This window comes from Pelodiscus sinensis, chromosome 3, assembly GCF_049634645.1.
Source record: "Pelodiscus sinensis isolate JC-2024 chromosome 3, ASM4963464v1, whole genome shotgun sequence".
Lineage (NCBI taxonomy): Eukaryota > Metazoa > Chordata > Testudines > Trionychidae > Pelodiscus > Pelodiscus sinensis.
Window position 1 is genome coordinate 111,834,687 of NC_134713.1, and position 12,595 is coordinate 111,847,281.

The 12,595-nt window shown below is 39.5% G+C and overlaps 1 protein-coding gene across 3 annotated transcripts in view; it reads right to left on the bottom strand.

Moving 5' to 3' along the window:
* Positions 1-9,954: 9,954 nt before the first annotated feature.
* The window catches only part of TMEM242 (transmembrane protein 242), a 48,742-nt gene continuing 46,101 nt past the window's right edge, over positions 9,955-12,595 (bottom strand). For all 3 annotated transcript variants that reach the window (XM_075924520.1, XM_075924517.1, XM_006115033.3), the window contains one exon: positions 9,955-11,171. In XM_075924520.1, the coding sequence (XP_075780635.1) occupies positions 11,073-11,171 (99 nt within the window). In that variant the 3' untranslated portion in view covers positions 9,955-11,072. The remainder of the gene's footprint in view (positions 11,172-12,595) is intronic.

A 12,595-nucleotide genomic window follows, 5' to 3' on the forward strand; every position in this document is an offset into this window, starting at 1 on the left:
AAAACTAGGTAGTCTAGATACACCCTCAGAGCACACACTCTGCCACAAATGTTTTGCCTCAACACTATTGTATTTTTGGAGTCTTGCTTGGATTGTTCTAGTCCATCCGAATTAAAAATTCTAAGTGAAATGAGGAGGTATGAACCAAAATTGTGGGGTTTTATTTACAGTGCTTACTATTTATTTTTTCATTACATTTCTACATGTGCATCCAATCCTCTTCATGTTCCCTGATGTAGTTGCATATAAGGGGTTAAAATTCATACTAAATTTTAAATTAGGAGACAGTTCAAAGAGGAGAAATGGGCAACGATTCTAGCACATACATTCCAGGACACACACACTTTTTAGGAAACCCCAAAGTAGTGGATATTTGGAAACAATTAAATTCTCATGTATCTAAAAGCACTGAGATGTTAATGTTGAGTGTCTGTGGACATAGGTTAAATGAACATGTGGGAGGACATATATTTGGCTGGAATTGTGGAAATTGTGGCATTCTATATTTGTACTTGCTTGTTTCCCCATTGTAACAGGTGCATTGTCTTTGACTAATTGATGAGAAACAGTGAAAAAACTATTTTTTTTATCAAATGCAAATAGCAGCAGGCATATATTCTACTCCCCAACCCTTATTAATATACTGTATTGTAAATAGGGCAGCATATTTCTTTTACAAGACCTTGGACTTATGACAGATAAAGGTAAAACTTTAGTTTAATATTCTAGAATATTTGGGGATGGAAGATATTAAAATTGTTGTCCTTTAGAGAAGCAGAAAAGGCTGTTTTATGAGGATACCTGAAACCCATTCCTTTTATGCACTGAAACTTTAAGACACTTTATATTCAGAATTGAAGAGGAATGCTACAGATACTGCAAAAATAACACAAGAAAACATGTGACCCTGATATTACTAGACATATTAATAGAGTTATGGGGAATTATAGAACATACATATTGAAAAATCTGAACATGTGCTTGTGACAGACCGGGCTGGGTCTGGGCACCACTGAGGGCGTTAGCTCAAAGCAAATTGCTCAAAACTAGGGCTACTTCAGCCTTCGACTGGAGACCTTTCCCAAATAGGCCACAAACCAATCACACTGAGCGCTTCAGCTACCACCCTGGCCAGCAGGAGGCCTTACGAGCAAAACCCCTCAGACACCCCAGCTTTCTCTGTGCTGCAATCTGCCTTGGGTCTTACACACAGGTGAGAGGTTATAAAACCCGAACTCACCAACTCCGAACAGATCCTCCTGGTCCCAATGAACCAACCATGGTCCCCAGTCAATTCACACTTTAGATCTTACCCACAAGATCACACTGAGCCAATCCTTTAAAATCTAAATGTTTATTAATAAAAGAAAGAAAAGTCTGAGAGTAAGATTGTTAAGGAGAATACATTACATACATCAATCACCAAGGTCTTGATGCAGGCTCTTAGCGAAGTTGTTACAAACTTCTAGCTTAAAAGTCTCTGGTGTACATCCTGTATTAGTCCTTCCTGGCTCTCTGTCTCTAGCAAGGATGCAAGATTGAAGATAAGATGGAGACACCCTCATGGGATTTTTATATTCCTCTTACCTCCCAAACTGAAGCTGGTCACATGGTCCAGTGACCTATCTGTGTTTCACATGGTAGTAGCCATGAGGCATTGGCTCGTCTGCAGGCTTCCAGACACATTCCTCAGGTGTGTATTGGCCACTCCCAAGAGCCATTGTCCATGGAGCATTGCTAGTTAGCCCAGCTATTCACTGAACAATCCTTCTTCACAATAGGCAGTCCAACCCCATTGCTCTCTCCCAGGGTATGTCTACACTACCCCGCTAGTTCGAACTAGCGGGGTAATGTATGCATACCGCACTTGCTAATGAAGCCCGGGATTTGAATTTCCCGGGCTTCATTAGCATAAGCGGGGAGCCGCCATTTTTAAATCCCCGCTGCTTCGAACCCCGTGTAGCGCGGCTACACGGGGCTCGAACTAGGTAGTTCGGACTAGGGTCCTATTCCGAACTACCGTTACTCCTCGTGAAACGAGGAGTAACGGTAGTTCGGAATAGGCACCCTAGTCCAAACTACCTAGTTCGAGCCCCGTGTAGCCGCGCTACACGGGGTTCGAAGCAGCGGGGATTTAAAAATGGCGGCTCCCCGCTTATGCTAATGAAGCCCGGGAAATTCAAATCCCGGGCTTCATTAGCAAGTGCGGTATGCATACATTACCCCGCTAGTTCGAACTAGCGGGGTAGTGTAGACATACCCCCCGAGAACATTTACAATACAAGAACAGAGCCTATATTCATAACTTCACATACAAACATCATACAAGTACATGAGTAGCATACATAGAATCAGTAGAGCATAAGCTTTCATTTAGCACCTCACATGGCTGACCTTGTACAGAATTTGGGGCAAACACCACCTGTGGATGCAACAATGATCTGTCTGCTCACTTTAAAATCTGATAAAGTGACAGTGCTGAGGATGATGACTGTTTTTAGTGAAAAGAATAATATGGCTGACTGTCAGCACAGCAAATTAAAATAAAACGGGGAGTAACGTTAATTCCAAATGTATTACAAGATAATATTGCATGTTCTGGTGTTTTGTTCAGATGTGTTTTTCAAGTACTTTCTAACAATTAACTTCCTAACTTTACCCAGCCGTTACCCCTTCCCCTTTTTCTGTAGCTTTGTGGTCTGATAAATTACGGTTTGCTGGTTTTTCTGCACAGATCCCATACATCTAAAGAGCCGCTGTATTAGCACCTCAGTGTAGTGAGTACATCTTCACTATGCCTTCTTGCAGAAAGTGTAGTGCTATCAAAATTATGCTCCTTACACACATGACGTGGTTTCATTCTTCAGTAACAGAGATTGCTGTAGGTGAGAAGGAAAGAGATTGTATTGCATTGGTGTGTTGGGAGATATTTAATACCTGACAATCACATTGTATTTATTTGTCCTAAAAGATGGATTTCATGAACATTTCAGGAAAGAGTTCTACTTGTCAGGGACTCTTGGGAACCCTTTCTTAAAATTCAGTCACCAAGCTGACAGGAAGAGTTATTTATTTATTGTGGATGGGGCACACACATTTATCTCTGGATACTGCAGTTAGCCAATGTACATTAACATGGTCAGGTGCAATGATGTGCTTGAGGGTGCTCTTGGAAATTTCTTATTAAAATCTAGTCAGCAGACTCCAAGGAATGTTGGATGACTTCTCTGCCTCAAATGGAGCTCATACTTCATAGCTATGGCTAAATCATCTCAGCCTGAGGCTTGGGGATCATAAAAATACTTCTAAAGAATAAGGGATGTGGAATGGGTTAGACTTCACCAAATGGCAGCATTTATAGAACAAGTTTCTAGGGAAGTTGCACGTAACACTATACTATCAATACAGTTCTATTTTTAAATACTTTTCCAGTGAAGTGCATTTAGTTTGTTTCCCAAAGAATGTTGCTTCCTTACTTGCTTAAATAATATTATTTAAATGGGGGAAAAAGCTTTATATGGGGGTTTTCAAACTTTTTCATCAGTTTAATACAGCAATGGTCTTGTATCCCAGTAATAACTAAATTCATGAGCTCCTTCAAACTGCAGTAGCATGGTACCCTGTGGCAGCTACTGAAATTGTAGTGGTTTAAAAGGAAAACTAATATCAGGAAAATATTTAATGTATTTTCATATTTCTTAGTCAATTCACTATTTAGAAAAATGGAGCCAACACTATGGGCACATCTACACAGCAGGGCAAAAGTCGAATCAAGATATGCAACTTCAGTTGTGTCAATTGTGTAGTTTAAGTCGAAATAGCTTAATTCGGCTTTTGGTGCTGACAGAAGGAAGTCAAAGGAAGGACACTTTTCTTTCGATTTTCTTTGCTCCTCATGAAATGAGAGTTACAGGAGTCAGAGTAAGATCCTTCATCTCAACATTATTTTGAAATAATAGCTTGCAATGTAGAAATGCACTTCGTTATTTCGAAATAACGTCAGTTATTCCAAAATAACACTGCTGTGAGAAAAGACGACTTACAAAGAGGGAATACATCTCCTCCTGGCCTACTATTTGACAAAGCCATTTAACTAAAACTATCACAGTACACATATGGCTTCAACAATTTATTTCCGTTTTAAAATCTATATACTAATGAGCATGTTCTTAGAGAATCCACTATCCTCCCCACACACATACAGTGTGCCAAGGGCAGAGGTTCGAGAGATTGGTTGGGGGGAAGCAGCTGTGCGCTCCAGGACGCAGCTTGCTTTTCATCCCGTTCCCCGGACTATCAGGCAGCGAGGGGAAAGTACTTGCATTCTGAGAATGCCTTTCACGCCCAGCTAATAAGGGGAGCTCACCAGCCGGGTGTGAGAGGCATACACAGAATGCAAGTACTTTCCCCTCACTCCCTGATAGTCCAGGGAATAAGATGAAAAGCAGGACGGGTCTTAGCACACACGGCTGCTGTTCTCCTCCAGCCTCCCAAAACTCCACCCTTGCACAGTACATAATGTGATACAATCACACAGTCTCCATTTCTCTTGCATTTTCTTTTAGCAACCATCTACTTTAACCTATGCTGGCATAATTTATGTTTGGTCTTAAAAGTGACACGAGTTGGAGGTCCCTCAAGTTCTGCACAGTGATTCCATTGGGCCAGAAGAAACTGGGGCTCTAATTAGGGATCACTTATTATGGAAAACATAATTGAAAACTGGAGTGATAGCTACACAGGTTGGGGTCCACTTGGGCTTGACGATGCTCTGAACTTCTCAGGTTTTAATCCATAATGTGGAGAATATTTTTGACTAATTCCTGCCATAGTTACTCAAGCAAACTTACTGCAACAGTTAAGGATATTGGCATTTGCCATTCAACAAATCCAAACGGCATGATTATGCCCCTCTACATTTAAAGGTTTTTTCCCCCTAAGTGTTGAGCATGCCTTATAGTACAGTGATGCAGGATAGAAAAGTATTAATGCATTATTCAAAGCTGTTATAAGTGATGTTCTGCCACATTGCTGCCTTACACCGGACATTTAATAACCTAAAAAAGCTGGCGAGCTGGCGTGTAAGCATATTTGATAATTAATGTATAATGGTTTCCACCCAAAATGAATTCAGAGATAGAGTAAAATGTATGGAATAATCCTTAAATGTATGTCAGAGGAAAATACTGAATATATTAGGATGCAGTATCTCTACCTTTTCTAGAGTATGTTACGTTCTTTTCAGATCCGGTACTCTGTGCATTTCTGCTTAGGTTTCACTGTGAATTTGTGTGATGGCTAAGAAATGTGTTCCCCAATGCCCTCCTCTATTGCACTCTTCTTATTCAGCTCCAGGTTTTGTTTTAGATGAAGCATTAACACTCGTTATCTATCAATCATATCTAGCTATATCTTTCTCTATTTTTAAAGCCAACTTTAAAAGATGAAACATCTTTTTTTGGATGACATTTCTAATGTTACCAGGTGGCAAACCCTTCAAAGGAGTGTGTATCAAATCTGAAGTGTTACATAATGCTGAGTTGGAAGACAAAGTGTTTCTTGGGATTTTTTTTTTTTTTGAAACTGCCGCTTTTCACTGAGCACAACTATCACTGTTATAAAATATTAAAACCCTTATACATATCAAACAGAGCTACAGTTACCAGGACACATATTTTTGTGTATATCAGTTAAACATCTGGGGCCACTCACAGTAACTTTAATGTATATCCATATTGATTCATTCTTACTGAAGGCAGCGTGGAACCTTAAGCTTTCCTCACTGGTTTTATTTATTTAGTCATGCAATCATAGAAACTACAGATGAACAAAATCTTCTGTATGAGACCATTAACATTTCCAGTTACTCTGTGGTAGCTAATCTTCCCATCCCTTATTGATCATATCATCAGTCAGACATTATGGTGACCGCTTACTCAGCTAAGTATGAGCTTTAAAATACAGTAGAGCCTTAATTATCTAAAAGTCCTTAGGGAGGCCTGAAACCTTCAGGTAGCTGGCGGTTCAGGTAATCAAGAGTTCTGTCGCTGAAGGCAGGGTGGGGAATTGCCACTTGTCTTCCCCTGAAGAGAGTTTGGGAGAGACACCAGCTATGTGCTTAAGGATTTATGTGTCTTTGAGGAAATGTGTGTCTGTTTTTGCAGAGGACGTGGAAGACCCTAATCCTGTGTAGGGCAGCTCTGTGCCAGAGCTCTCTGCTATCTTATCCTGAGGGCAATCAAACCCACAGCACAGGGAACATGGAGCAGTTGCTTGTTTATTAAGTTCAGGAGATGTGGAGAATCAGCACGGATAGTTCAAAAAAAGGACATTCCTTCCTGTGACACTATCCTGTCCCATCTGTCTGTCTGTGGCTCCCCTCACCATAGTATCTGAACAACTTATTGGTAATGCTGCTAGACAATCACACAGTCTCCATTTCTCTTGCATTTTCTTTTAGCAACCATCTACTTTAACCTATGCTGGCATAATGTATGCTTGGTAATGCTGCTAGACAATATTGCCCTCCCATGGTCCAGCAAATTCTCTGGTTCAGCACTGGCCAGGTCCCAAGGGTGCTGGACTAGGGAGGTTAAACCTGTAGCAACTTTTGTTTGGCATAGATCAGGCGTGGTTAATCCCCTATGTCTAAAATAGCTCCAGGAGGGGCAGAGTTAACATAGGGGTGAGATCATATTGCGTCAGTTCCCATTTTTCAAAAGTTTTAATTTGTATTAGTGCAATGCTTTTTTTCCTGTTTTGCAGTGATTTTAAGTATTGGTGTATTTCACATTCTAGAAGGTACTAGACATCGGTACTCAACCTGAACACTGCATTAAAAAATTTTGAGCATTGCATGTATAATATCTTACAGTCAGTAAGGGTTGGTTGTGTCTCTCTTTAGTTCATGCTGTTGTGGTCTAAGGCTAGATAGCCATAGGAGGAATATTATCTTATATACTTAAACTATTAATTGTTGTGTCCTTCCACATTCCCTGGATTATCAGAATAACACACAGCATGAAATGAGGCCAAGTAGTCTATGTACCAGTATAATGAATAACTCAGCTGTTCTCTTGAAATTTGAATTACCGGTAACCCTGTTTGCTAGTAATAAATAGCCAAAGAAAATTTATTTTTTCTATGCATGGAAAAATTAATTCAAGCCAAGTTTTCTTCTGCTTTTTTACAAAAGCTCTTTTGTACATGCAAGTTGAAGATTTCAGGTTTAACCCCTAAAATGGGTTTTGTTGACTAAAATCCCTCTTGATTTGTACGTAAAAGGGAAATATCTTGTCTCATTCACCCCTTTCGATTTCTAGTGCTTAGCACCCATGACATGGATTGTTTCTGGGGAGATATCTGCTTTCTTCCTTCTTAAGTCTGTGAAAAATGTCTTCCTGGTTAATAGGGTGATTCAGTGTGCTTGAGGTGATAAATGTGATTGTTTGTCATCCTCTGCCCATGATAATCACAAAAAGGCAGAGCTGAAATTCCATATAATTTCTATTCTTCCATAGCCAGGAATATTCAGAATGCAATACACAGATGGTGCTCACATAAAGGATAACATTAGCTGTTAAATTAGTTAATGAGAGGGAAAAATGTTTATGCCCCTGGTATAAAAGAAATAGACAAATTACAAAAAACTTCTGTCAGCTTAATTCCAAATACAGACCATTTTACCCAGATGGGACTGCTTACTGGCCTGCGCATCAGGTTTGAAACATCTAGAATCCCCACAGCAACAGGTTCAAACTCTGAAGTGTTGATTCAGCTCTTCATCCTTAACTGAGGCTTTTGAATGAAACCTTAAAAACCAAGGCCCTGCCTGCTCTATGTATTTTCCTGGCCTGAGTTTGAAGAAGTGCTCAACCCTCATGACTGGTTTAAATCAGTGGAAGGTGTCAAAATCAGGCCCTTAAGGGCCCATGAGACTTTTTGTCAGAGTAGGAAGGAGGTCCAGATATCATGGATCAAATAGTCCCTCTCTTGCAGAGAAGCACCGGGCTTCATGTTCATTTGGACCCTCTACTGCAGGGAGAGTTGACGGTCCTGAGTGCTATATATATCTCTTGGGAAGCACTTCAGAATCCTTCAGAATGAATGTGCAATATGTACATTATTTTCCCATGTACATTACCTGTTCTCGGTTTTTTGCATCCCTATAAACCCACATGCCCTGTTTTTTTACAAAATGAGTAGCTGAGGAAAAGTGAGGCCAACCACACCTTCATAGGAACACGGGATTGTGAATAATAGTTTTACAGACAGACTTCATATGTAATTCATAAGGCTTGCATGACTTATTACTGAAGGTGCATGCAGTGTTGTGGTAGCCTTGTTGGTCCCAGGGTATCAGAGGCAAGGTGGGTAAGGTAATAACTTTTATTGGACTGACGTCTGTTAATGAGAGAGCTTGTCTCATTTATTACCAAATGGGATTGCTTAACTCCCCTCGCTCTCTATGAACAACAAAGCTTTGCCACAGCAAGCAAAAGCGTGAACGCTGCTTTGTTGGCAGGAACACTCTCCTGCAGACAAAGCAAAACATCCTCGTAGGTGGCAGAAGTATTTTGTTGGCAAAAGTGTCGACAAAAAGCATTCACACACACTGACGTTTAGCAACAAGGCTGTGTTGACAGAGTCTTGTTGCTAAAAGCTGTGTGGGATAGACATACCCTTACATAAAAGTGAAGAAGCCTTGAGGCAGGCTGAATCTTTCCATAGCTAATCCAGATGACTTTATATTGCTATAGCCCCTTACATTGGAGGAATTGATATTATAAATGGCCTACATCTCTTTCTTGGATTTTATTCTCCATCCTGACTATGGTTTTGATACAGAGAGTAGTCTAAAGCAAATAACTTTTTTAAAAGTGGGAAAGCAATGAGCTACCAGATCCACCAATTCTTGTACAGGCTTCCTGATTCTGAGAGACTCAAAGGACTTCTTGTTTGTTTTTACACCATTAGGTACTGTGGCAAGGTACCTCTTTTCTTAGTCTTTCTGCCCCATGGCCATGGGCAGTCAGTAACATGGCTGGATCGACAGGCAGCAATCGATCCAGTGGGGGAGGGTCAATTTATCTTCTCTACTAAAGAGGTGATAAATTGACCGCTGAGTGCTCTCCCATCCACTCTGGTACTCCACCAGAATGTGAAAAGCAAGCAGAGTCAATGGGAGAATGTTACACCCTGGTAAACAGAACTAAGTACAACAATTTTAGCTTTGTTATTCATATAGCTGAAATTGCATAACTTAGATCACCAGCCTGTGGAAGTGTAGACAAGACCTAAATTGGACTAGAGAGGCACTTATGTCTGTGGAAGTCAAATTTAAGTGAAAGCAGTTCACAGCTAAATAGACACAAGGAAGCTTGTGTTGACCTAACTCTAAAGTGTAGACCAGGCTTTAGAATAACAGTGGTTACTCATAGGGGCTTAGAAAGAGAAAATTAGTAACTGCTATGGAATTTAGAAACACCAAAGAAATCAATCTAGTGTAGGTGATTCTTAAGTGTGATAGAATCCGGTCCTTTTAGAGGTGCTAGCACATATGAGCTATTCCTAAGAATGTCATTAGCTGTGTGGAAGCAAGAGCAAGAATGTACTTTAGCCAGAGCGTAGCCATCTTAAGAACGTGATTGTCTTTGGCTTTGCAAATGGCGCATCCATTTTGTTAAATCTTGGCAACTCAGCACCAAGACGCCATATTCTGAAAGAATGCCATCTTTGTGTGCTAAAGAATAGATTCACCATGATTTGTTTAATACTGCACAGCATGGGATAAACTATTTAAATTATGTCAATTATTACACTTCAGTTGCTTCAAAGATAATATCCTTGTGGTATATTACAGCAAGAAACCCTGCTACTCTATGATTCATTTGACCTTTAAGATTTTTGAAAAAATATTCTTTCCTCAAAATGAAAAGGTTTAAACACAAAGGCTATACTTCAAGAACACTTTATTAAACTTAATGGCTGACTAATTGGACTTTGAGCAATTAATTTAAAAAATCTGATAATTGAGCATTCAGCATGAGATTGTTTCACTGGAAGAATTTACATATTAAAATATTTTTACAACTGTTTTAAATCTACATTTCTGCAAATACATTTGAATTAGACATTTTTTCTTCCTTTGCTTACACCCACACAATGAGATAATTTCAGCGTGAAAAATGACACATTACTTAGGACTCACCAGGTAGCAGAGCCATAGGAACCATACAAATACTGAAAACTATACCTGCCCACGTGGTTTCTTAGCTGAAAAGTGTTTGTGGCGTAGGGCAGACCAGATGTTGCACTATTTTATAGGATTTTAATTTTCATGAAAGATTCTTGTACAAGCTATCAGACCCCACTGTTACAGCATCCCCAAAAAATAGCCAATGGGTCAGAAGTGCATTTTATAGAAAGACTATCCTTCACTTTATAGAGAAAAGCAGATAGGTCTTTCCTGCACATCCCTAGTATGTTGGATGTTTTCAGCCCTCCCTCCATAGGTGATGTTCAGACATCTCCTTTGTCCTCAATAACTGAGTAACTCATTACATGCCTTTCCTGCATACTATATTAATTGATCTAATGCGATGGACTCAGCCACCATGATTCCTAATAAGACAGGTCAATGTCAGTGAAATTACTGTTGTTCCTTATTTTCCAAACCACCTAGAATTTTCTCAAAGAAGAAAGAGAGGTTAAGAGCTGCAACTATATTTTATGGTAAATATCTACTTAAGTTTCATGTTTTATTTTTGTTTTGTTTTCCTGAATCATGTTTTCATACAGCTATAGTCTTCTTTCTAGTTCAGCCCGAGTTATCCTGTAAGGTTCTTTTCTCCACAATTCAACTCTAATGACAATGCTGAAAAACTATCAGCAAAAACGTAAGTTTTCTTGCTGTTAAAATAATAACTTCTGTCCCCATGCTTACCAACTGCAATCACTAATTTGCTCACTTCCATGCATTCAAATCAGTCTGATTTTCGTTCTTATTTTTTTAGATGGGATTTTTCCACAAGTTCTGCAGTCCTCCTGATTCCGAATCCTTTCTTCTCCTTTCATTTGGATTTCAGTAAGTCTTCCCATTCGACTGACTGCTCTGCACTTTTAGGAATCGCTGGAAATACTGATTGCATTTTAATGCGAAATTCTTTTATCTGAAAGGGAGTTTAAAAAAATAAATTAATCAACAATTGTTATAGAGGAAACAAATCAAAGCAGATACACCTCACATCCTTGGGTTACCTGACAAAATATGGTTGCCTGAGGTGAGGAAAAGAGAGAGACACCCTGAAAGCAATTAAAATCAAAGACTTTCCACCTGTGGAGATTTTATCTCAACCAATCAGAAAACAAACATATATAAGGACAGCCCTGCCAATTCATAACACTGCAAGACTATCTAGGTTCTCTCCCTTGAATCCTGTGCTTCCAACTGATTCAGTACAGAGATATAATATATCTACAAATTTTTACTTGGGGGAGCAAGGGAAATTACCTCCATGGCAGGAGTACAGATTTTGACTGTAATGCATATTCCTCCTAAAGAAAGATTAAGAATATTTTAAAAGGGAGAAAGGCAATGCAATTCTGAATCGGGGACTCTAAAAAGGGAATGCAAAATCCCTCAACTATATTACATAACTTAATTCTGTTTGCTTCTATGATGTGAATATATAGGAAGCCTACTTTTGATATTTTTAAGGGAAGCCTGTAAAGTCTACAGCAACAGCAAGGAAAATGAGATCTGAAATTCCTATCTCTGTCCACAGAGTGAAGTTTCACTGGATAAAAATGTCCGCTACAAGACTGAAATTGGTATCATGCTGTTATTTTAATATGTAATGTAAGTATCATCAAATCTGTATTTGTGGTAATCCTGTTGTCACCATTCAGAGATAGTCTAGTTTGGTGATTTTCCACTTGTGATCCACAGATCCCTGGGTGTCCTCAGCCCAAGGTCATGTGTTCACTTCCTTAAAGATCTACTCTGTGATAGTCGATCTTCCTGAGTTCAATTTAGCAGGTCTAAATAAAGACCCGCTAAATCAAATGCTGAGGGCTCCCCAGTTGATTCCAGTACCTCTCGAATTGCAAGGAGTAAGGGAAGTTGATGGAAACATTTGCTCTTGTTAACCTCCCGCTGTGGAGATGGCGCCAAAGTTTGAATTAAGATACATCGACTTCAGCTACGCAATTAACGTAGTTGGGAGTTGCATATCTTAATTCAAACTGCTGCATAAGTATAGACATGGCTCAAGATTTCCAAAGGGGTCTACATCACCATTCGAAACCTTTTAAAGATTCCACAAATGAAAAAAAGATTGAAAATCACTGGTCTAATTTAATGGCAAATTTTACAAGATAGTAGCTATGTCCTATTTCTTTAAAGAAGACTTCTCAGTGCAAGGATGTTAAATTGTGGTTAACTGACTAGTTGAGTAGTCGATGGAATTTCCATCCACTACTCGACTAGTCGATAGGTACTTCCTTTAAAATGTACAAGAGCCCCTTCCTTTCAAAGGAGGAATGCGGAATTCTGCGTAGAACCCAGGGCGTAGAACCCAGGCGGGAAGTCCCT